Raw genomic sequence first — 25,882 nt, forward strand, 5'->3', positions numbered from 1 at the left:
ACCACTAGCCCGGTGAGATCAATTGCAAGCTCTGACTAACCAGGACCAATGAAATGGGACAGACATCTTATTGGGGGAAGTAAAGGAAAATATGTCCAGTTTTACTAGGACAATTCAGGAATCACCACTGACATGAATCACCACCGGCATGTTTCAAACACAGGGCCTTTACCATCTGTCACTGCAAAACTAAATCAAGAGGGTCACTGAAAAAAAAAAGGGGGGGGGGGGGAAGACAATGACTGCTCAGCTGTAAAACTGGCCCTAGTGTCATTCACCTGTTTTCTATATTCATAATTCAATGCGAAAACCCTGTTAATAACTATGTCTTTTGTATAATGCAGGTGCCAATGATGACAGTGTGGTATGGAAGCCATGTCCGCCATTGGGCTCAGGCACTTAAGTGGCCTGCTCATTGTTTCATGCCAGGTTTCCTGCTGCAGAATAAAAATGATCCATCTTCATAAACTTCTGATTTTTTTTCTGCATGACATACAAAAAAAAAAACAAACAAACAAAAAAAAAAAAAAACACTAAAAATATGCAATTTGATACAGATATTTTGAGTGCTTCTGTTGAATTCCCTCATTTTCAAAGGCAGATTTAGCTGCTGTACTGGTGTTGCACAAAGCTGTATATATTGATTTTATTACTGTGATCCTTATCCCAAAATACACTTTTGATTACAAGTTAAAGTACTGTATGGTACACTTGCAGAAACTTTAAAAGTAATGTTAGGCTAGATTAAATGATTTTAAACGTCAACTGAGCCAATGTTGTAGTTTAGAGCACATAGCTCCAGCCTAATGAAAGATACTAAACTGCTCTAGGACAGTGAATATTTCAGAAATCTTGCTTTAGTACAAATAAAATTAAGACATTCTCTCATGGAGCTGAACGGCAGGGTAAGGGCATTAGCATTCAAGTATTAAGCATTAAAAAGGGCAAAATTTGATTTGTACCTAGAGGTGTCATACAAGCTTTAAAAATGTCAGAATTAATGGACTTTGAAAAGCAGATCTTGATAAAGCACGAATGCAGTGGTAGTTTACAACAAGAATTTAAGAACAAGACAAATTCTAAATGTACAATATTCTGCTCCAGTCAAATCATGCAAATGTATGCAAATAAATGCAATCTCACATTCACCTGAGGTAATGCATGCAAAGTAAAAAACATTTCCAGTCATTCAAATTACAAACACAGCAATATACAGAGTTTGCATGCAAAGTTGATTTGTAGAGGACAAGATTACTAATATCATTCTTTTTATACTTTACAAATATGAAAGTCGGTCTGTCCAGAGTGCATCCTAATTCCAAAGTCCTCCAACTGCATGGTACACAAATCGATTGAAATTCCAGGGTAAACCAATGCTAGCAAAAATCAGTTTTTCATCACTTCTCACCATTTTCACACTTAAATTCAAAGTATTAAGTTTACGTTTTGGTATTAATAAATTAAATTGTTAGTAAATAAATAGTAAACAAATATTTTAGTTAATACCAAACTACTAGTTCAGTTAAATACCATACTATTTCCAATCTAGAGTTAGGTATTAACTGAAATGAGCTGCTCTGGTCTTCTTCAAATAAGACGGCTCAGTAAATGGCCCCTGAACGACAGAGCATAGAGCACTTTTATCTGCTAGCATTCACCACTACTACAAACTATATTAAAATGAAAACTAAAATAAAACTATGGATGCCCATTTCAGTGAATCATAAGGTTTGTCAAAATTAAAATGAGTTACTGACTTAATGAGTTGTTCAATAGAATTCATTGGAGACTCCTAATTACATTTCAGGTCTTTTGAGTACAGACTGCATTGCAATTTGAGGAATGGTTTTCCACTCAACATGTGCAGACTCAAATGCCCTAAGCAGCTACTAAAACTGAAATCACAGTAGAGTTTGGGTAGCCTCTATCAGCATTTCCCAATCGAAACACAGACAAACTACAGAACTTAAAAGATTGGAGACTACCCGATAGTGCACAGTAGTCCCAACATCAATCTTATATCAGGAAATGGCGCATATTAGAAAACAAGGTTCAACAGGAAAAGCAATGTACACAATCATGCAACAAACAGTGCCTCGCTTATTGAGTGACTTCCCCAAAGTACTTCTGGGGATAATTTTAAAATCAGACAGTTATTGAATATAATGTGTATAAGGCTATAATCAGATTAAATATTTACCAGGAAACAAAAGATGTAGCCCCCCCCCCCCCTTTACTTTGTATGAATCCTACTCAGCAAGTAATATTAAGAATAAGCCCATAAAAGTGCAGCAGGCAGGACACACAGCAGATTGAGCTGAGCAGGACAGCTGAAGTTTGCAGTCTCAGGGTAACAGCGTGTCTGAGCATTCAGAACACTTGTCTCAGCAAAACACAAAAATGCATATTAATTCAGTTCATCAAAAGGGATTGGCAGGGCTACACCAACTAGTTCTAAATATAAAGCTTCCCATCACAGGAGAGTGTACAAAGCAGGAACATGTATGTGCCATACGCAGAATTCTGGCCCATGAGATTTCTGTGATTTACAGCCAAACACAAGCACCCGCAGGCCACACAGTTCCTTTGCAGCAACTCAATGACTCAGTAGTGCCTTCCTTTAAACCTGGCATGCATGAATGAACATTCTTAACACCAGGCAAACTAAAGGCTAAAAGATTTGCAATAAAAGAAACATGGACTATTTAAACTTAGGTAGGCAGAGAGGCCCGGGGAGCAACAGCTGTACACACATTCTCGCTCATTGGATAGAGAGATGTGAGTAACTATGCACTGGGCAGAAAGCATCAGTTTTACCAGTTCTATAAATAAAGATATCAGCTTTACTAAATGAGTATAAGAGGGTTTCTCATCTGCATATATCTCAGGTATGACAGAAATGTAACAAATCCAAATAGAAAAGTGCAATATGTGAAGGTACTGGGCCCAAGCCTAGAAAATAAAACTCCTCTTAGGTCTATAAAGTAAGAGCTCAGCAATGGGGCACTAGGCACCCGTAAGAAATGCAGGGTCAGTCTAGACACCACAGAGCCCAAGAAAAGTGGATCTATAACAATTACTTGAAGTAGCTAGAGAAGTGGTACCTATGCTATTTATACATGCGGGCGGGTGAGCGCATGCACACACAGTGTTGGTCTTTTGCCATTATTGCGAAAAATGTGATAAGTGGCATTTCTCAGTCGATGTTTGTTATCTGGATTACAGGGAGGCTTATGTAAAGACCAGGTCTGATTTTTCTAAGGCAATGAGCTACACTCAAAAGACCCTTGTTATATACCTTATTTTTAAGTCCTTAGTAATGTGTCATCAAAATATACATTGCAATAGTAGAACTTTTGTAATGACATTCACACTGGACTATCTCTAATGTGAGATATACAGCGACACCATTAACCTTGCTTACTTTCAAGAAGGATATATTGCGTATTAGACCTTAAGCTGCACTGACAAGTACAGCATCTTATTAAGTCTCAGTGCAGAGAATTCTCACTCATTCTCTGTGGGAGAAAAAGTATCTAATATGCATTTAATTTGAGACTGAAATCTTTCTAGCCATTCTAATCCATTCTCAGTATTGGGGTAACACTTTACAAAGTAATGCATTACAGTGATGTGATTACTTTATCTTGTAATCACATTGGTTACATTACTTGCTGTACATTTCTGGATAAAAATACTACTACCCAAAGCATAAAACTTTTCCCCATTAGCTATTCTTTGCATAATTTGTGTCCATACTCACACCTTGCCACAGGTAATTGCACCATTTGTCATGTAACTATGAATATAAAGAGCACAGCACAAACACAGTCAGGCTACAATGGCATAGGAGGATAAAGCTGGTTGTTTGCACAAATTGAGATTCTCATTCTATCAAATTAGTTTCATGCAAAGCACAACTTGCACATCATGGTAGTATTTATGACCAAACCAAAAGGAACTTTCAACTGCTGCACTTGATAAGTAATTTGTCCAATCATTTAATCAGAATCCATGCTAAAACAAAGCCCACAACTAAAGACCTCTGTATCGCAGGAGAGCGCACACCCACATCACCAAACAATCTAGATTTAATGTGCCAGCAGTGAGGTTTAATTCAGGGACAGATGAAGAGACTTGTACAAAGATACAGAAATGGTAGCATTTCCTCCACAGTGTAACATTGCTGTAGTCACTATAATTTAGACAAATACTGATTAACGTACCTGTCTCAGTATGAAAAACATTTGCAATCTATTTGGAGACAGGGTAACATGGAATCTGAACACACACACCCACACACACACACACCCACCCACCCCTGGGATGAGAGCTCATTGAATAAACCCCAGTAGCCTTCGCCATGGAAAAGCTTCCACAGCCTATAAAAGAATTTAGGGATGGTATACAAATGATGTCACTGCCAGTGAAATAGAACAGGTCCCTTCTGCATATAAGATGTCAAAGTCACTGCACCTGTCACTGACAATGGGTCCAATTCCATCAAAGCCTTTAGAATGTATGAATTTGCTACAAATACAGTTTCAGATTTGGATGAGGAGCCTTGAGTTGAAGAGGTGCCATTTACAGATTTTGGCCAAGCTCTGTCCTTTGATTCAGATGAGTAGTTTACTTTTCCTTCTCACTTGAAACGAGCGTCATATAAGTTTAACTTGATATCAAGTAATGTGGAGAAATCTATCAACCAACAGTGAGTTCAGATTCTACAGAAGTGTCTGTGGGAAGTGCTCAGCTCCTTGGACCAAAACCAGTTACATCATCTGTACTTCAGAGCTGGGTGAGGAAGTGACCAAAGAAGCACACTGTATTCACTGCAACTAGATGGAACTCATTCCATGACGCCCTGTCCTACATCACTGAGATTCCAATTACAGAACTGAACACCATTTGCTCTCATCTGGGGCCAAAATGCATCACAGGAAATGAATCTCAGTTGTTGACGAAGTATTGCACATTATTAAAGCCACTCACTGCTTGCAAGATGAGTGCCATCATGGCACACTTTTACCAACACTAGATATTCTCATGACTAAAAATACTGCAATTGCAGAACGAGCATTCCAGGATGAACGTACGTCTACTAGATGGATTTGTACAGATAAGTAAATGCTGTGAGCAAAGATGGTGTGAAGAATACATCTTTTTATTAATAACATTTTTTAAAACATTTTTGTATTTTGTTTTCACAGACTATCAAAGTGCGTTTCTCCTCTATACTGAGCAGTGAAAATGCCCTTTTGGCAGCCATCACTTTACCTGTTTCAAGCTGTACTGTCTTAAAGATGATAAGAGGAGAGATTGTTACTGCTGACCAAGGAGTGTCATGCTGAGTTTTGGCATGTAGTGAGGCCTGAGGACAAACATCCTCCATCTGGGGTCAGGACGACTTTTCATTTGAAGAGTAAAATACTTCTTACACTGCAGAGAACGAAGTAATGGAGTACTTGAAATCAGCTGGATCAGAGATGAATGTTCTCAAGCACTTTTCCAGAGAAAATAGAAAATCTCACTGAAATACAACACCATTAACATCAAGTACACCTGTGGAAAGGCTTTTCAGACTAGACAGTCTTTTGCTGAGCCCAAAGAGAAACAAGCTTTCCTCCAAATGATTTTCGAGACTTTTGTTATACAGCTCATAACAGTTTCAGAGATGAGCAAGTAAAAAATTAAATCTTAAGAACTGGTTGAAATAATCCTGTTCTGAGCACATATTCAAGCAGTTCACTGTAAAATTAAAAATACCTTTCTGGTTATAATGTATTTGTTATTGGGCCAATTTGAGATTCTGATTCTTGTGCTTTTTTTTTTTTTTTTTAAACAAGAAATTCATTTCTTGCATTTGCTGATGTGTTTGAAATGCAATTTTTGTTGGACCACCATGAAACCTTTTTATTTTAGAAGCTTTTACTGGACTATGTAAAATCTAATTTAACAACATTTAGTATACTCAATTTATGTGTTTTACTGTTGCTACTACTGCTATTTTTGTTCCTAAACAACTACTTTCCAGTTGGTACAGATTTGATGGTAGATTTAACTCTAGTATATATGCATGGGTTTTAGGATACAACTTAAAAGTAATGAGTAAATAGTTGTTTTTTCCAGTAAATAATTAGTAATCCCGTTACAATTTCAGGGACATAATTCGTAGTCAGTCATTGATTACTTTTGAGCAACTACCTCAACACTGTCTATTATGGCTTGGGCAACGGTCTTTGCCAAGAGTAAATAAAGCTAGACAGATGGACTGTCGCTGGGCTGCTGTTTTTTCCCCCGCACCGCCGCACATTAAAATGCTTCTTTGCCTCAAATTCCACTCACTCAAGCAAAGATAAAACTCTTTTCATTCAGGTTATATGTCGTCCCAGATGCTCCATTTACTCATCACTTTGTCTTCTAGTATTTGCATGTTTTTGCAAGTAACTCTGGATGTGTGCACCAAATGATTAATGTAAATGTATTTTATAACGATGCTCATATTGATTGAAATAGCATCTTGGCTATGATGAAAATGAACACTGTTTTGTGTGTGTGTAGACAGAGAGAGGCTGAGAAACAGACAGAGATTATTAAGATTAAGAATGCAAGCGTCTGATAATCTTTCTTATTAAGAACAATCACACGTCTGTGTTGCTTGTAAAAGCTCGCATCTCGCTGTGTGTCATCAATGTATTAAACAGTGAATATATGATCTAAGTCTGAGTAAACAGTTGTGGGATGAGAGGACACTCTGAAGGATGAGGACAGAAACCTCATTATGTATGAATCTCTGATCCCTGTCCAAGAACATGACGAGGGTTGAGAGACAGAGAGAGAAAGACAGCGAGAGTAACAGCAGCACACATCCACAACCAAAACAAAAACACTCAACATTTTCAAGACAGGGATCACCAGAGAAGTAATGAAGGGGGGAAAAAAAAATCATGTTAAAGAGGGAGACAAAAGTGGGCAGAAAAAAAGAAAATAAGAGAGACAGCATGACAGTATGAGAAAGTGTGAGTGAGAGAGCACGCAGTGAGAGAAGGAGGGCAGCGTTGTGACTCACCGGTGAGGACGGCCTTGGCGGACGGCTCGGCCAGGTCCAAGGCAGACTTGCCATCGGTGTTGCGGATGTTGTGGTCGGCGCCGTGCTGGAGCAGCACTGTGCAGGGGAAACACAAGCAGTAGCTTAACTCAGGCAGGCAGAGGCTAGTGCCGTAGCCGCCCCCGCTGGGCGCCAGCCTTCGCCTCGGCATGGTGCGCACACAGGCGCACATCGCACAGCAGCCGGGCAGCAGTGGAGCGAGCAGCCTGCGCTGGAGGATGCCTGATGCTGCAGAGAGGGACGGGGGAAAAAACCCATGTTACTGGGGGAGTCCAGGAGGGAGCATGTGACTGGAGCTCAGGTATGAGAGGGGAATACCAAAGCCTAGGCTTTCTGCCGATCCTTAGCCTCTCATCAGGTTCCAGGGCAAGAAAAAAAGAGAGTGCGAGAGAATGAGTGAGTGAGTGTGATTGAGAGATAGAGAAAGAGAAAGGAGGGGGAAGAGACTGAGCCGTTCCGTAGAGCCTTTTAATCTCCCAAAGCCGACTGAGCCACTCTGAAGGAGCAGTGCCTCTTCTGTGGCCAGCTTCCCCCAACAGTCTGCACTCCTCCTCTCAACACACACCCCTCCCTCTGCCCCAGCCATGTCCCTTCTCACCATCACCCTCCCTTCACGTGCATGCTCACGTACACCTTACACACACACACACACACACTTGCCCTCGCACGCGTGCTCACTCTCGCGCGCGCTCTCTCCCTCCCTCCCTGTCTCTCTCTCCCTCCTTCCCTCCACACAGCCATCAGTTCTAAACACATCTTTACAATCAATCAATAGCAGTTACCAACAACCCTGCTTTAAGAGAGTCCCCTCTCTCTCTCTCTACGCTCCAGGCCCAGGAAAGTGTGCAGAGGGAGGAGCCACATGCTCTCTGTACACACACACACCTCCAAACAAAAAGCTGCTGTGCTCACAAGTGGAGAGAAATCTCACCAATAGTACATTTGTTTATAATAATTTCTCTGTTGGGCCAAGAAAGCATAAATGATCAGTCCAAAAATCAACAAAACACAAAAAAATGTAAACCACCATATGTGGGCATAACTGATGTTGCTGGCACTTTGGTGACTCATCCAATTCTCATAATTTTTTATAAAAATGGTTCTGAATAGCCGTGCCATCCTCAAATATGACCCTGCATCAAGGAGGACCCGAGGGCTTAAAGGAACAGAAACATTATCTTAACATGTTAATCGGAGTGCATGGCACAGCCAACAGCACTCTCATGCCAATGAATGTGTGCTCAAAGGCAGAAAGTCTATTTACATGAAAGCAGTAGAATGGCAGGCAGCATGGCAGAATGGGAGGGGCCGGGGGGGGGGCTTCAGGGACGATGACAGCCACGCAGTGACTAACGCTGGTGGAATGGCAAGCATGCCTCCGACAGCTTGGTCCTCCATCAGAGGTGGCAGGATGCTGGAACTGCCTCGCTATCTCCACCACCGGCCCCAGTCGACACACAGACCCACGAGCAGAAAGCTTGTTGGTGCGGCTTCCACACAGGTCCCTCTGCCAGCCCTGCAGGCCCTTTACTCAAGCCCCAGCCCACGAGCACCCAGCGCATGGCCCTGTCGTGATCCATGCTTAGAACACCACCACAAATGTGGTACAATTAGACGAGGCTGAACGAGGGCACAGAAATACAGGTGCGCAGGTTAATACAGCACATGGCATGTCTGGCGCTTGGGTTAAGAGATGTCCACAAAATGCAGGCCCATCAGCAGCAACTGACAGAAAGGTGACTGTTAGACTTCCAGTTGCAGAAAGTGAGAAACAGAAGTGGCAACAGCAATTGGCGTCTCTGTTCTGATACTCGCTGGCAAGCTCAACAGAGAAAGAAGGTTATCTGATTAACAGTTTAAAGGCATATGCTCTCTCTCTCACAAAACACACACACACAGAAACGGTCATCAACAGCTCAAGGCAACGACAGAATAGCTGCGTCACATACTGCATCACAGGGCCCTGGGCTCTGCTGCGTCTGTCACTTTCTATTCATCCATAAGCAGCCAAAGCAAAGGACCCATTCCCCCAGGAGGACGGACAGGTCTGCAGCTGTACAGAGACGACCTATTCCCCCAGGACGGACAGGTCTGCAGCTGTACAGAGACGACCTATTCCCCCAGGCGGGTGGACAGGTCTCCGGCAGTAAAGATAGATGACCTATTCACCCACAAGGCAGGACAGATCTGTAGCACTACAGAGGAATGAAACAAGCCAGGTCCCCAGCAAACAGGGGGGGAAGGGGAGCCATTATCCATCTCTGGAGCAAGGATTGACAGCAAACAACCTCCAGTTTTAAACTGCCCTACTGTGGCTTTGCGTTGATGGCTACAGAAAAGAATGGCTGGAGAGTAGCGGCGACCCTAATTAACGGGGTGGAGGAATATCATTTATTCATTGTGATCAATGACAGGACAAACCTAGGAGAGGCATACAGAAGGGGAATCTAACAACTTGTTGTCTTGAATCTGATCTGGTGGTTACTGGGCACATCACCTACTGGGGTGATGAAAGCCAAATTGTTAAATACCAAGGGATTATTTTGAAGCAACCTCTCTATGCAACTTGATTAAATAATTTAGTAACCATAGCAAAATTAAGACAAACCAGTTTATTTGACAGACCTCCTAAAAAATATTTGAACAGTAAACTTAATTTCAGTGAGTTCAGGGAGTTGAGAGATTAACAAAAGAACAAACAATTTATTGTGACCATGTCAAACAGAAAAAAAAAAAATCTAATTACTGAGTTGTTCAGATTATCAAAAGAACCCATATTTTTCCCCACATTCAGTTAGAGCACTTCACCCAAATCCTGTTCCTAAACTGAGAATAATAACCCAAAATCTGCAGGCACAGTAAATTTTAAAAGCCTGCAGGTTTGCAGTTGTACTCATTATCCTGCTCCCCACTTAAAGAAAAGAACTTGTTCATGTCTCTCCCGTGATCTATATTAGTGCTGCTGAATAGTGCTTTTGGATAGCTCTATAGACTCAAAATCACATCTCAGATTATTTCAATTCAACGTTTTGTCCATCTGATAGCAGTCAACAACAGATGCAGCTCATCTACTAAATGTTGGCTACACTGTCGCTGACAGAGGAGACTAATAAGCACAGTTGTATGAATTTTTGAAGGGAGAATTTCTTCTAGCTCACATTTTGTGATCATGTTAAAATAAAGTGTAAGGAAAATGTATTCATCTGGACAAAACCTGCAGACTGTGGTTTGCAAATTGCTGTATTATTAAGCAATTTCTAGAAAAGACAGCGAAGTTCCTTTGGGGGCTGAGGGGTGCGTTATGAATATAAATCTTTCTCTGCCAGCAAATAATCACAGAGCAAAGATTTACTTAATTCACTGCATGTGGTGGACAGCCAAAGAGACTTCCGTGACTCAATTACAGTGAAAAACTATGCTGGATCTGGCCATCACTGAGGAAATAATAATGCTAGGTTTATTAAGATTAACATTTTAGTGCTCACATAACATACTTATGCAAATTACTGAGCACAAGAGACAGCAGTAGAGGTCATCTCTGCATTACTAAGTGGCTCCATCTAAAGGACACCAATGATAAACTGTGTTTAGGACCCTCCTAATCATTCTACTTCAAGCAGACAAAATTGCTTTAGCCTAAGCATTTAATTCTAAAAATAATCAGAAATGTATTACCAATTGCCAACCAAAAAGTCTAAAAGGTTTGGGAATTACGTAGAGAAAACACAGATGATCCCAGATGGCAAGCTGCGACCCCTTTTGCTCCACTGTTGAACTTTTCACCTGTACCTACAATTGGATCAGGCTTTCTTGGTTTATCAAGTTTGTCTAAAAATACCACACAAACCAATAAATAAAAATATAGAAGTGCAAATTTCTGCCACTGCAAATGCAGCGATCTCTTCTCACAGTAGCCTGTGCAAAACCTACGGCAGAAATTGTACGTCAACACAATCATCCACAGCAGAGCTTGTCAAGCTGTTAATACTGGCTACTCACATATCTTGCCTACGTCTCTGCATGATCACAGCGCCTCTACTTATTCCTGTTGTCCTATTTAAACATCAAATTCCCTCCAAGTGGTGTCACCCACACAGGCTGCCCTTTTGAGGCTGGCTCCTCTTAAGCTTTGTTTTTCTTCCAATGTCCTCAGCTTGCTCATTAGGACTCTGGACCTTAATTTCTGCAAAGTTGCTATGGGATGTCTACTGTAAGAAGCGCTATGAAAATAAAACAGAATTAAACTGAAGACTTAACTGAGGCACAGCAGAAGTTATGCTTAGAATGAGTAACGTGTCTGTCATGAAATTAAAACTCATGGCTGTCAGGTGTGTAAGTTGACAGTAATGAATTATGCTGAGAGTCTAAATGTCCAGCTTTCTAAATGTATTTGAACTAACTAAATCTATTTGAACTTATTTGACTATTCTCATATGTGCCATGCAACAAAATAATATGTTTAAAATGAACTGATCACAGATTAAAACCGTGACCAACATATTCTACTATAATAAAGTGTAAGGTTAATAAAATAAAACTTGGGATAATCTTTTTGGGCTAATCTTCAAAAAATCTTTTTAGAATAGATCTAGATTAAGACTAAATCTGAGATGCCAGTGCCATGACTTCATGATCTATTACATTACCCTTTTTGTACTTTTAGTTTAAAGACTTGCTTATAAAATAAAATAAAAATGTAGATATTTATAAAAAAGCTGTACATCACAGTAATATCACAGACATGGCATCAATCATATACGTTAGTTACATTTTGACTAATATGTAATGCACACAAATCTGCAACTGAAAAAAAAAATCACTAGTAGAAAGTGATTTTTTGAAAAGACAATTTTGCTAAAAGTAGAAGATTAACTGAAAGTTGGGATGAGATTGCATTCTCTTTTTGGTTCAGAAAAGTAATTTCAAAATTGTCATGAATACAAAGCATGAAAGGACCGTTTAATAACTAAGCACACTGAAACAGTAAGCCACCAATGCTGATGAAAAAAGTCACATGGTTAGCCGTCCTTGTTGAAAACTACACCACAGGGCAAACAGGAAAAAAAAATTGCCATGCATCTCCCACACACCCCATGTCAGTAAAGATAAGTACTGAGCGGTCTTTACAGCAATTCTACTACAATTCAGTTAAATGGAAGTGTATATTTTGCATGTAAAAATAATTTGGGTGGAGAAACAAAGGAAAAACAGTGGAGAAACTAATTGAAGGGAGACCCACCCCATAAATTACACCAAATTTTAGTACAGGTAATCAGAAGAATCCAAGATAAAATTAACAAACCACACATAAGTAGTAGAGCATCTTACCTATGCACACATCAATTTTGCCCTTGATAGCGGCCTCATGTAGTGGAGTGTAATTCCAGTTGTCTCTGGCATTGGGGTCAGCACCCTGGCACAGCAGCAAGCTGACCACCTCAGCATGGCCAAAGGAGCATGCATTGTGGAGGGGGATCAAACCACCATCATCTCGTGCATGCACATTTGCACCAGTCTGCAAAAGGTGCTCCACCACGTCCTTCCTACCAAAACCTGGAAAAGGTTTTTTTAATTAGTTAATAACATATGTTTCATTTTTAAACCTGCATGTAAGGGATTTGCATAGTACTTATAGTTTTTATTTAATAAGTGTACAACTAGATCTGCATCCATTTCATAGCAAAATTTAAATCATGGTTTTAAAGTCTGGAACTGTAACAATCACTAAAAATTCATTGAAGTGAATTTTTTTTTTTTTGACCCATGACAAAGTATCCAGCAACATGGAGCACCATGTAAAGATGGCATGCCGAATACAATGGAAATGCTTTGAAAACCTGATGGCTGCATAGATGCGCTGTTAAGAAATGGCTACAAGAAACTAAATTCAATTAACCTACTACTCAGTAATCTTATTTTCAGAGAGAACAGATGAAGCCTGACAAAGGAGTCTAAAAACAGCATAGTCATCTTCAGAATATAAAAGACATGCTCCGAATGAACTATTCTTCTCAATTTATAAATAAATGTTATTTCAAAAACCTGCGCATAACTGCGACAACTTAATATGCATTGCGACAAGCAGCAATAGTGACAGTTGTAGTTTGTATGTAGTGAGGCATCTGATAATTAATTTAGCTGACTTGCTGAGTGATCTAATAATTAGATTATAATCAAATTTAGTTAAAGCATTGCATCTGTTTTTTTCTACGATTTAAAAACGCCTCCAATACATATTCGATAGCAGTGAACTTCTCAAGACGACCTGAGCACCATATGGGATGTTTACATTTTTGTAACTAATTAGTTTTACAACACGCAAAAGGAAACAGTTGTCAAGCAAGAAAATATAGTTCTCATATGAATCAAAACAGCATTGGGACGAAAGTCCAACTCAAGACAATAAAATTCGTGTCTAGAAAGTTGACTATGGTTAGCTATCCAAATAACTCTATAACGTTAAGATCCATAACCCCGCCCAAATATATTTTACAGACTACTGACCTGTTAACGAGTTAACTTTCCTAGGTTAGCCAACGAGCCAACTTTACATTGTAAAGTCATCGCTTAAATGTTCAATATGTTAGAATATTGTAAAGCGACCGCACACCACTCGTTAGCTAATTATCGAAGCAACTGGGACCAAATAGCCAACTAGCAAACACCCCATTCAAGTTTCGTTGACTGGGCCTATTGAGATAGCTAGCAAAGTTAGCAACAAAGAATCTCATCTGAAGTGAGGTGATTTCCGAGGTACCTACCTCGGTGAATTACTTGTATAGTTTACAGAGGTAGTTGACCAATTTACCTAGCGAGCTACATTGCTTCGTCCGTAACATTAGCTAGCTACTTTTAATCAGTTAGGTTAGCAAGCTGTCGGGTAACAAAGCTAAGCTAGGTTAGCTAACGTTACCTGCAGCAAAGTGAAGCGGGGTGGATTTGCGCCCAGCCATGTCCTTCGCATTAACGTTGACCGAATCCACCAGCCTCTTCACCCGAGATACGTCCCCGTTTCGGCATGCTTCAAAAAGATCTCTAAAAGCACCGCTTGTCCCGCAGTCGACGCCTCCGGGACTGGTGTTATTAGAGTCGGGACTCGATCCGCCACTGCTGCCCCCGCCGGTTGTTGTGGAGCTGGAGCTGCTGCTGCTGCTGCTACTGCTGAGGAGAGGAGCGGGGACATCGGGGGAGGCCGGAGCAGTCTCCGGATCCCCAACGCTATCCTGCTCGGCTCCCGCAGGATCTGATGTCGTTGGAGCGCCAGGTACCGAAGGAGATCCTGGAGGAGTAAAGGAATTTGGAGTAATCCTTGGAGGGGAAGATAAGTTTTGTTGTTGTTGCTGGGAAGTGCGACGAGACGTCGCCATTTTCACCACAATCCCTCTAGCAACAAAAACAGCTCTGAGGGAACTTCCGGGAAGTATTGGTGGCACACTTCCGGCTGAAAGATATTACGTATGAGTGGTGTGTCTTTTCAAATCTTATTTGCCGACACAGAAATAGCTCATTTTTAAGTATGCACTCCTCACTCACTTGTTAGAAACAATTACGCTCATTTATAGGTCAAGCTCAGTTAGAGACATGCCTAAATTCGTCAGACACCCTCTAACATTACTCCAATCGACATTAGTCCGTTTCTGAACACAGGACCAAATATCGAACAATTAATTTGACTGATTGGCCACTTCGTCCTTACAACTGACTACAGGTCGAAAATGTGTAGTACCTCTTGAAAGATTATGACTCATTTACCCTTGTTACATAAATTAACTCATAGTAATTAATCCACATAGACCGGAATTTAGATTAAAGGTTAAGTGCTAAAGACCTTTGGGCAAGAGGATTGCTAACCAAAACAGGATACCCGACTCTAGCTATACCATCATACATGTACGTTATGGCTGGGAACAGAGAGCGCAGGTGCAGCTATGCATTTATTCACATAGAAACAAATACAGGATAATCTCAGTATATCTGTACTGTCTATCTTAACACTTAACTCTGGTACTACACCAGTATATATTTTCTAATATTTTTAAAGCTTTTTCTAATATATTCTACTGCATTTTGGTTTGGTTGATTTGTACCTGCATGTACAGATGTCTATTAAAACAATCATTGCTTATTTAAATATTCATTAGGCTACAGGCATAGCACATAAAAGTATTCAAATTTAAATATAGTCTGTGGACACAGTTATATTTGTGCTGTCTGTTCCCTTCATCAACATGAAGCTATAGTATCACATGTACTAAGGCAGGTACAATAAGCTTAGGCCAGTACTAAGGCAGGCTTAGGTGTTAATGGAGAAAACAATAAAAAGCGGCCTATTACTAATCCATTCAAAGTTAAAATGGAGACAGTGGGCAGTGGGTTCCTGTGTACTGGATTCAAATTTTTAGCTTAAATAACCAATATTATTTCTCACAAGGACATGATTGAAGTACTTTACTATAATGTGTCGCTCACTGTCTTACCTAGGCCAATAGGCTATGAAGTAGCTATGATTTAGAGCAGTTGAGTCATGGACAGTGGAAAGCAGCCATTTAAAAAAATATTTCTTATTTATTATGTTTTTAATTTCAGGGTTGGTTTTATAGTAATTCCACTTTCAATGTATCTTTTTAATTGAATGAACTGACTATTTTTCATATAGTTCTAGAACATTACATAAAATTTGTTGTGTATTTTTGCTGTATTTTTACCAAGCTTGGCTGACTGTCACATCAAGTCAGTCTCTCCCATTAGCTCAGCATGTTCTGTTTCTAGCAAGACCTTTGACTGAACAAGACATTTCTATTTATAGGACATCCATAGTTCAGGCATAGTTCAAAGTCTCTCCCTGTTTCTGGCCAGCAGCTGTTTGTAAAACCCCTGTCACTCTTCTCCTTGAACCTCATAATGCAAACTATCCATCTCTGATCCAATATTGACAAAGCACACCAGGTCCCTTGCTTTAACAGCCAGGTCAGACAGATGATGTAGTAAGAAGTAATATGCAGGCCTCATGGTGAAATCTAACTGCTAAGTGTTTGTCTGCCCACACAGTGGTTTACAGCTCCATTGCATATTTATCTACTTTTTACCTGAATGTGAATTACAAAAAAGTGTCGAAAGATAATCATTACACTTACCAGCATGGGCCCACTTTTACTTGTGTGTACATATCAACTGCAAATCTCAGTTTGCAGAACTAAATTTCCAGGTTATACCATGTTATATGTAGTACATTATTAATTATCCATAATGAATATCATAAAATATTTGTTGAATAGACTGGCATAAGTGAAGATTCAAGAATGTTGATGCCAAGCAAATGTAAAACAAACTCAACCTCTGACCTTTGTTCTAAAGATGACATTGTGCCAGACCAAACACTGGTCTTTTTCTTCTTCTTTTCCTCTTTTTTTGAATGGCAGTAGAGGTTACAACTGAATAATATACAATGAATATTAATCCCTATATCCTCACACAGGAGTAAGCACATATACTCAGCCATTTCCATGAAAGGGTGTTTATGTATAGGACAGAAAACAAAAACACCAGATCATCAGGTTCACCCACTACTCTTTCACATGTGTAAAGGATGTCAAGAGACAACATTCTGACCTTTGTCCAATCTCATGTGAAAGGCAGACCCTCTGATAAGTCAGCAACACGTGTATATTTTCTACCTGACTTACTGAATTATACTACTGCGTCAACAGAAAATGAGGGAAACACTGTAAAACCCAAAGAATAATATTTCAATATATTTATGTATCTTTGCTTACTCTATCTATGCCTAAAACAATTCAGACTTTAGAACTTTTTGAAATGACTATAATTAACAGTATATACAAGGTTTCAACAGGTGGCAGGACCACGCATGTTTCCTCTTCAGGCAGTTCCAAATGACTCCTTGCAACCAGAATAGTGAGTGTAGTACTTCCTGAGCTATACCCCTAATGCTATATGCATAGTTGCCTTTCATTTTGTATTATTATAAGTATTCAAAGATGTAAACCAAATTGAGAGTTGATTTCTATTCAGTGTATAAATATTTTTGTTCATATATATTTACTGGATAATTGCTTTTATTTTCAGTTTGCAGTAAGATGCATAAATTTACGTGATTAGACTTAGAGACTCAGGATGTCTTATTTCCTTTCTTAAACATATCTGTTGTTCATTTTAGCTCAAGTAAGTCCACACATTAATACAATGTATGTTCTACTCTATCTGGGTCTTGTTTCCAATCAGGTTTTAATATTATTTTCTCACTTAAAGACTAGTTACTCTCACTTTATTCTATAGTAACCTCTGGATAGAATTTCAGTCATTCTTTTCTTGAAGTAAACCACTTTTCTTGAAGTAGATTCTTCTCTTCTTCAGACTGTGGCCTTTGATATATATTAAATTCCTCTGGAATTTCATTTGCATCTAATGTCTTCAGGTAAGTGAATTGTGACATTGAGGTTGGTTTGCTTATGTCTTCCCACTATTCTGAGTGCTGCTTAGTCCACTGACGTCCCAAATATGGAACAGTTCTTGAGGACTGCAGCAGGCAATGAGAATTTGCACTGCTGAGAAGTTGTAGCAAATCTTCTTATAGGTAGTCTGGGTAACAAATGTGAACTTCACTGTATTGTCTTGTCTCTTAACAGTTACTTTTTGAGTTTACCGGCTATGCAAAAATAAATCATTTTGTGTACTGTTTCATTTGACATCCCTTGTAGTAGGTTGTTCATTCAAATGAGATGAGTGCAGTACAAAAATACAAAATTAACCTTAAATTGGTCAATGCCTGTTATGTTGAGTCTATAAAAACTATTGAGTTCTTCTCCTCAAATACAGTGCAGCAAGACACAAACACAATGATTTAAGTGATAATACTTAAGTAGTAGGTCCACTGTTAGTACAATTTATGCCTTTATTATATGTTGTACACATGGTTTCTAGAGAAAAAGGAATGTTTCAGATTAAGGTCATATTATCATATGACCTTTTCATTTGGTGTTCTCACATTGCAAATGTGTCCATAGATACAAATAGACATTTATATCTTGGCAAGACTTTTTCTGTTAAATGCGTTCTGGCTGCCATGCCAGTGAGCTGGCTCTTTGGCCTGGTGGTCAGGGCACACAGAACTCACTACATTAACCCTGTCCAGAACGAATTAAATAACTGTGACAGTCATGAATGCACCAAATGACTTCTCCACAGTGCAGTGTATAAGTAATTTCACAGTGTCACAGTTTTTGTCATTTTGGCTACTCCATCACCCTGAACCATACAGGATTGGTCCCCCAAAAGGAATTGGATAAATGTCTATTTCATTGCTGATCCATAGTATCATCCTATCTGCACAATTTGAGGTTGCATTTGCATTTGGAATCTTCCTGTCTCTTAAGTGTCAACATCTGTAAAGCTAATAAGGCCATGCTGAGGCTATATAATCCATTCAATAAAGTATTCAGTAAGGTTTTTGGCATGACCATATTCATTGCCAAAATGAACTGTTTGATGAACTGTTAAAAACCAAGAACATATAGATAAGATTAGCAGTAGTAAACGAGCTAGCAGAGATCATTGTGGATGACCAAAGAACTTACATTAGGAAAAACTGCTGAGCAGGTGAACACTGCACAGGATGTAAGCATCGATGTGTCCGAAATATTCATCATGTACAAATCATCAATAAGCCTCAAGCACAGGAAGGGCACATTTCAGTTTTTTACAAAGTACATAAAAGGTTCTGAGTATTGCAGATGAAAAGTAACCTGTACCAGAGTAATGGAAAGCATGAAGAAAACAACTGCCAAAGTATACCATCTCATCTGTGAAGAGTGGTGTATATAGGCATATATGACTATGCCAATGTATATATGACCTGTTGTAATTATGAATGTTGTCTGCATATGCTGTTAAAGTGGACTGAGAATGTCAGAATCATGGTAAAATTTGAATTCTAATCACTTCATTGTTTTATTTTTTTTTACTTTTTTTTTTTTTTTTCTGGGTCTTGAAGCGGCTGCTTTCCTGGGGCTATGGGATCGAAGCGTTGCCAAGGCTATGTTAATTTTGGACTGACAAAAGATTTTCATCCCAGTAATGAACATGACAATTTATTTAAGGTTGAATTTTCTTTCGTAGAATTATTTGTCTGTGATCCCTACACGATATACCCTTGAATCAATGCAGACATTCTCTATATTATCCTCAGACTCGTTGTTTCATTTTGAATGTAATATTCTGGAGTACACAGAGGAAACAACAAGAAAATTGGCATAAACCATTTTTATATCACACCTTTGTTTATGCCAGACTTCCCACTGTTCTTAGATGGAGGCCCAGTCACATTTTAGCAGCCTAGCTCTGGCAGACTGTTCTCTTCAGAAAATGTCCTGTCATCATTTGTTGTTGTGCTTTTTTTAGTTATGTCCTTTTTTGATATTTGACTGCAGTTATGAGTAGTCAGTGTTGCTTTTTATGTAGGCCTTAGGCAAGCCCAAAATCAAGTAGTGTTGACTGCAGTTTTAAAACGGAAGCTTATAGTACAGCTAAAAGGGAAAGAGTCAATAATTAAATATCCCAAAATCTATGGAGAAATTTAGGAAAAAGTTTCTTTATATACACCACCTTGGGACATTGATGATTTTTCCCCATGTCACGTGACTACTGATCCCGGCGTGTGGTTTTCCAAGTTCCTGTCGTTTGCAATGATTGGTCAATGCAGCTAGTCCACGTGAACATGGAGTGATCTTCTTCCAGAGGGAAATATGACTGTAACCATATATGTGCCTATTGTCGGCGAGTGTCGAGGAGTATCAGGCTGCCTTTCAAAGCAACTTGAGCGGAAATCGTGATGTTCACGTAGCTACTGCAATGTGTTTCGCTTTCAGATGCTCTAACGAAGGTAAGCATTAGCTGTGTTGTTTTCAGAGCAGACCTTTTCGATTAATGTAAACATATTGCTAAGGTATAGCTGTTTTAGGTTTTTAGACCAAGGTTCATGGCTGTCAGTGAGGTGCAATACGCTAATTCTAAATATCATAAAATATCTAATTTTGGGAAGAAAACTTGAAGAGTTTTAAAGTGAAACACCTTCAAAAGAAATGATGGTTGCAAAAACCAGGAACAACTCTTAACGGTTGTGACTTAAGCGGCATGGCCTTAAATTTCAGCTCCGGTCATTTAATTTTATAACTAATTGGCTAAATATAGAAAGTGCGACGTTTATGCTGTGATATGTGAATTATTTACAGCTATACTGAAAATATGGACACTTATGTTGCGTTACTTGGTTACTTTGAATCTATCCTTCCGACACAAAACCCTTTATGTTAGGTTGAATAGTGTTAGCATATGTATTTTTCAGGCAAGAGCGTTAACCTAGCGGATGTCGCATAAAATTAAAGCCTATACGCATTATTTAGCTTTGACGGAGTTCTGTTCTCTCAGGTGTGTCAGCCTGCTATGGCACATTAGTTCCTTGACAGTCAAAGTGGCTTGTGGCGGATTACCCTGTGTGTAGGTTACTTAAATTATATGATTACAAGATACAGCTACAACTATATTTATTTTATTAATAGATTTTCATTAACTTGACTTTTGACCCCCGACATATAATACGATGTGAACATTAGAGGGCGCTAAATATTTTTTTTTTCCTCTCTCCTCTCTGGTTTCAGACGGAGCAAACCTATTTGACCTACTTTCTTGCTGTGAGTAAGCCTAAATTTAACTTGATTTAACAATTAATGTTTAACAGAATGCGTTAATGCTTTCAACTTCATTTTGAGAGCATATATGTAGTCTATAGATCAGAGAAAGTTTATCCTTTTTATATTTTGAGCCATTCACTGCCCCCCAATGTTTCAAACATTGTTTAACAACCTCTTTTTGTTTTCAGTTCATGTAGCTTTCATGACCACTTCATCATGCCAGTTGAACTGGCTATGCCACTTCTTCTGCCAAATGATGACTTCCAAAACAGAAAGATTTCAAAGTTCAAGAGACCTCTGCGACCATGTCTACACCTCCGTCAAATTCAGCCTGGCTTTAACTCCCCTCTCCAGCAGTCAGAGTGGAATGGGGCAAGCCAGCCTTCAGGAGTCCATGGCAAAGCTAAAAAACGGGTGTCTTTTGCTGACCATAAGGGCTTAGACCTCACAATGGTGAAGATATTCTCAGAATTTGATGACCCTATTGCCGTCCCACTAAGCATTCAAGAACATTTCACTTCAGTGCTCACTGTCTCTGAAGAGGAGAGTGAGCTGGTTCTTAACTTTGCCCAGCCATCCGCAGATTACTTGCAATTTCGTCAGCGCCTGGAGGAAAACTTTGTGTCCCTTGAACACTGCACTCTGAAGGACAGGGCTGTGGTGGGCACTGTCAAAGTCAAAAACCTCTCATTTGAGAAGTCTGTTAAAGTGCGTGCTACATTTGACACATGGAAGACCTGCACAGATGTAGACTGTCACTATGTTAATGACACTTACTCAGGCTCCGAGTGGGACACCTTCTCGCTGGAGGTGGATTTACCGGAACAGATGCGGCCACATGAACGAGTTGAGTTTGCAGTCTTTTATGTGGTGAATGGTCTCACATATTGGGACAATAACCTAGGGCAGAATTATAGAATTATCCACTCCGCACTAAAGAAGAGTTCAAATGACTTATCCGTTGGCTATCGGCACTATGGCACCAGTGACTGGGATGTTTACTTTGACAGGTATGGCAGTCCCAGGTGTTCTCATGGAATCTTTCCAGAGTGGCCAAGCTATGCTGGGTATGAGGATCTTGGTCCATATTACTGATGATTGACATTTAGAAAAAGGTTAAGTGCATTTATGCAACAAAAGCATGAGGTTATCTATATCATCAGTTATAACCAACAACAGCAGTTTTTAGCAAAATAGATCTTTAACAGCAATGTCAAGTCCTGTTTTTCCCTCTGCTTATTGAGGAAAACAGTACAATCAAACAAGTTATTTAGTTTGTTTAGAGAGTGCAATACCAATATATATATTTTTATTGTTACGCAAATGCAAGAAAACCTGTATGTTATGTGAATTGTGGATCAATATTTTAGACTCCAAATATCAGTCTTCTCTCAGAAGTGAAATGGAGTTTGGAATGGCTTTGCCTTTCCTGCACTGCTGCTTTAATGAATGTTTTGAGCATTACCAGGGACTGCTAAATCAGTACATTCAGTAAAATACATGGTAATATGTGAATAAGTTTCATAGGCTAGATATTTAATATATCTTTCATTCCAAGACTGTTAAAGATATCGAAAAATTTGAGCTAAAATAAATCTTTAATTTCTCCTGTCTTGAGTTATGATAAAAAAAGAAAAACTGTAATCAAGAGACTGACTAAACACCATAACAGTCTGCTGGATTGTGAGGATCCGAGAGTTAAATAAATAAATGTATATCAAGGAATCAGTGATAATGATGTCCTTTATATTCATGGATTATGTGTAATCTAATACATTTTGTATATTTTACACAAAATACACATTTTGTATATTTGGTTGCATAATCCACTTGTTTGATCAACACCCTATAGTTTCCCATGTTTGAATAATACAGCAGTTAATACAATGCCTAAGACAAATTCTTTTATTGGTCCATGTTATATACATGTATATAAATGTGCACATATTTTAATGCAGAGAACATCTATGTTTTTGTCATTTGTTATTTTAATTCTTGTTGACCAGTCTTCCTTTTAAGTTCTTTTGAACAAATATCTTTCATTTTGGTATGGTGAAGGGATGCACTTTGATTCATATGCCAAATGCAGTGTTTTATGCCATAGTTTTACAATTTAGCAGATTTATTAGTATGTTGTTTATATCTTTCGTTCGGGTTTTTGTGTGAATATTGCATTTTTGCATAAAAAATGCAAAATTTCAAATGTCTTGTAAATATTGTCTTTTTGGGATGTTGGAATGTTCAGTTGGTGTAATTTTAATGTTTTATTTTTCTGTAACTGATGTTAAATAAATAAATTATCTAAAATAGTCATGTCTTGTAAGGCCATTAGAGTTAAGTTAAAATAATTTAATTAAAATTAAAATTAAACTCAATTATTTTGAGGCTATTAATTTATTACCAATCCCACTGTAATATGGATCCGAGATTAAGTGCATTTATTTTATGAGATGGAGTTGCAGTGTTTTCGTGAATGATTGATATATGTTTCTTTTTTCTTTCTATATATGCTCAGGACATGGAGGAAAAAAGTAAAATCTTTTACAAGTTCATAGTGTATGTACAGAATCAGTAATGTTCTATGTCTCATACTTAATTTGGATGCTAAGAAAGGTAGACTAAAGTGAAAATATAAAGGGAAATGCTCAGGTATCTGATTCTGCTGTAGAGGAACAGAGATAATCATACAATTATGACATTGCTTAAATATGTTTGTTGTTCAGGTCATAATGGGAAAGATTTAGGACTAAAACCTAACGAAAGACTAGGAGGGTGTACTATGAAGTGGATCTCTGGTGGCTCAGCTGCAAGTGAGTTGTATCACCACAACAATGGGTTCTCGGAAGCTAACCTGCTCAGATCGGGTTAACTTGATGAGACTGAGTATAATCCTGCCTATAAACCAATCCTATACCCCCTGCCCACAAAAAAATGGTGTCACCCTTCTTAGATGACCCCAATGTCTGATAATGTACTACTCGCTGAGCACAATGAAAGTTCTCCAGCATCAAAGTACAGGTACAATAATAAAAATTCATTGAAGTTAGTAATGAAATTGCATGGACTTAGATTATGGATATCATGTTATTTACTGCCATAACATTGTTATTGTCCATAACTATATTTGATTTTCTGAACACATCTACTATTTTATTTAAGCTGACACTTTTATCCAAGACGACTTACAATTATGACTGAACACAACTTGAGCATAAGGGCTTTGCTCGGGGGCCCAACAGTGGCAATTACTAGTCAAGTACCTTAACCATTGAGCTACCATCAGATTACTTGTGATCGGTGCCTGATAAGTATTGGTATTAAATGGTCTGGTTCAGTACATGATTCTCAGATCTTCTGGGAGTCCACACTGGAAACTGGATCAAGGTATGTCAAATACATTTGCATGCTTATAGTTAATGTTAATATGCTTATGTCATGTTTCATATTCTACTTTTGTTACACATCTGCATTACAGGACATTTCAGAGACTTTGCTAGTTGGGGACAGAGTATGCCTGCCATCACCACATGACACCATAGCCTGAACCATGTCCTGGCCCAGAGACTGCTTTAATGTGGCCACTCTCAAAAACCAGAGCCAGGATAGAAATGGATTTTGGCATCCTCAATATAGCCAGAATAAGAAATGAGAGTGCCCCTTCCATGGAATCGCCTCCTCCTGCCTTTGTTGATCCCATCACTGTGGCGCATGAAGATAGAAGGGTGGTGAGGCATTTAATCATTGAGCTTTTCAATATTTTTTTTCTTCCCCCTTACATTTTGAATAATTTATTTGCACTCTATACTCTTAATTTGATTTTAATTCCCATTTTATTGGATTGTCTTATTTGAATATTAGATGTAGACAATGTGAAATGCAATATAGTACAGAACTACCTTCTTTTATTCAAGTTCCTCTATTTCCAGCTTTGTTTTTTTTTATTTGCAGTGTTTCAACTAAATATCAAGTTCAAGTGTCCTTTTGTAAAGGCTTCAGACAGTGTCTGCTGACAGTATCTACAATCACAGTTGTAGGAGTTAGTTACAGGGACCATGTTACAGGGCAATACAGAGTTCAAGACTTCATATGTACCTTGGAAGTTCTTATGATTGGCCTTGAGGTAGATGCTGCAGGCTCAGCAGATGAAGGCAGAGAGATGGTGTCCTGTACAAAAGATGACATTTACAGATGACAAACATGATACTGTTGCTGATCAGTGAAGAAACATTGAACACCCCAACTAACTTGTAAAAGGCTCCAGATAGTGATGAAATGTAAGTATAGCACATTTATCATTGTTGATGAAATATACAAGAATCCATAAAAAATTGGCAACTTATTTTAGCTGGCAAAGGTCATCAAAGGTCACAGACCTTTCTAAGGATGCAAAAATGGTGTCCTCAAATTAATATAAAGAATGATATATATTCAACACATATCTCAGCTTGAGACACACAGCAAGCTGGTCTCAAAAAATCATGGAATCGTTGTGTACTGTAACAATAATGTCTACATTACGATACATAACCAGACATTTGACAAGTTGCATATTCAGATTTTGGTTATACATTCAACAAAAGGAGTCCAATTTCTGCTGCTCCCAGGTTTGCAGAACTGTTCCCAGCCATACCATTCATAGCCCACGATTCTTCTACAGTTTGCTTACAAAGCCAACTGCTTAGCTGTTGTATAAAGAGGTGGGGGAGGCCCCCTCCAGTCTTTTGTCTCAGCTTTTCTTGGGGGGTTGGCTAAGAGAAGTGTGAACAACTTAATAAATGAATATGCTCATTGATTAACATAATAGGTGAAAGAGCAAGAACAATCAAGAGTGTACAGTTACACTTACCACTTTGGATAATGTTCTTATATTTTACTTCAACCTGAAGCCAAAACAGCTTTGGGTTGTTTGGATTGCACCTGTATGTACAGAATGATTAGTAGGCTTTGCTTTTTACGACACCTTGCTTACCAAGAGTTGCAGAATCATAATACGTTCAGGAGTACAATATGGCTGCCCAGTTAAAATTTGGGTGATGACATGTAGAGCTTACACACTGTCTTGGTCCAC

At 38.8% G+C, this 25,882-nt stretch overlaps 2 protein-coding genes across 3 annotated transcripts in view; one reads left to right on the top strand and one right to left on the bottom strand.

The window, feature by feature from the left end:
• The window catches only part of tnksa (tankyrase, TRF1-interacting ankyrin-related ADP-ribose polymerase a), a 65,102-nt gene extending 50,602 nt beyond the window's left edge, over window positions 1–14,500 (bottom strand). For both annotated transcript variants that reach the window (XM_027028487.2, XM_027028485.2), the window contains exons 1-3: window positions 14,022–14,500; window positions 12,437–12,661; window positions 7,070–7,165 (exon numbers count right to left, since the gene is read on the bottom strand). In XM_027028487.2, coding sequence (XP_026884288.2) covers window positions 7,070–7,165; window positions 12,437–12,661; window positions 14,022–14,475 — 775 coding nt within the window. In that variant the 5' untranslated portion in view covers window positions 14,476–14,500. The remainder of the gene's footprint in view (window positions 1–7,069; window positions 7,166–12,436; window positions 12,662–14,021) is intronic.
• Window positions 14,501–19,904: 5,404 nt separating this feature from the next.
• On the top strand, window positions 19,905–23,059 carry ppp1r3b (protein phosphatase 1, regulatory subunit 3B). Its single transcript, XM_027028492.2, has 3 exons — window positions 19,905–20,006; window positions 20,782–20,814; window positions 21,003–23,059. Exon 3 carries the CDS (start codon window positions 21,031–21,033, stop codon window positions 21,907–21,909), a length of 879 nt encoding a protein of 292 aa, XP_026884293.2. The 5' UTR covers window positions 19,905–20,006; window positions 20,782–20,814; window positions 21,003–21,030; the 3' UTR covers window positions 21,910–23,059.
• The last annotated feature ends 2,823 nt before the right edge of the window (window positions 23,060–25,882 follow it).

The sequence above is a fragment of the Electrophorus electricus genome, chromosome 6 (assembly GCF_013358815.1).
Source record: "Electrophorus electricus isolate fEleEle1 chromosome 6, fEleEle1.pri, whole genome shotgun sequence".
Taxonomy (NCBI): Eukaryota; Metazoa; Chordata; class Actinopteri; order Gymnotiformes; family Gymnotidae; genus Electrophorus; species Electrophorus electricus.

Bases quoted from the DNA above. Each gene is read 5' to 3' on its own strand.
- ppp1r3b (XM_027028492.2), top strand. From the start codon at position 21,031: ATGCCAGTTGAACTGGCTATGCCACTTCTTCTGCCAAATGATGACTTC.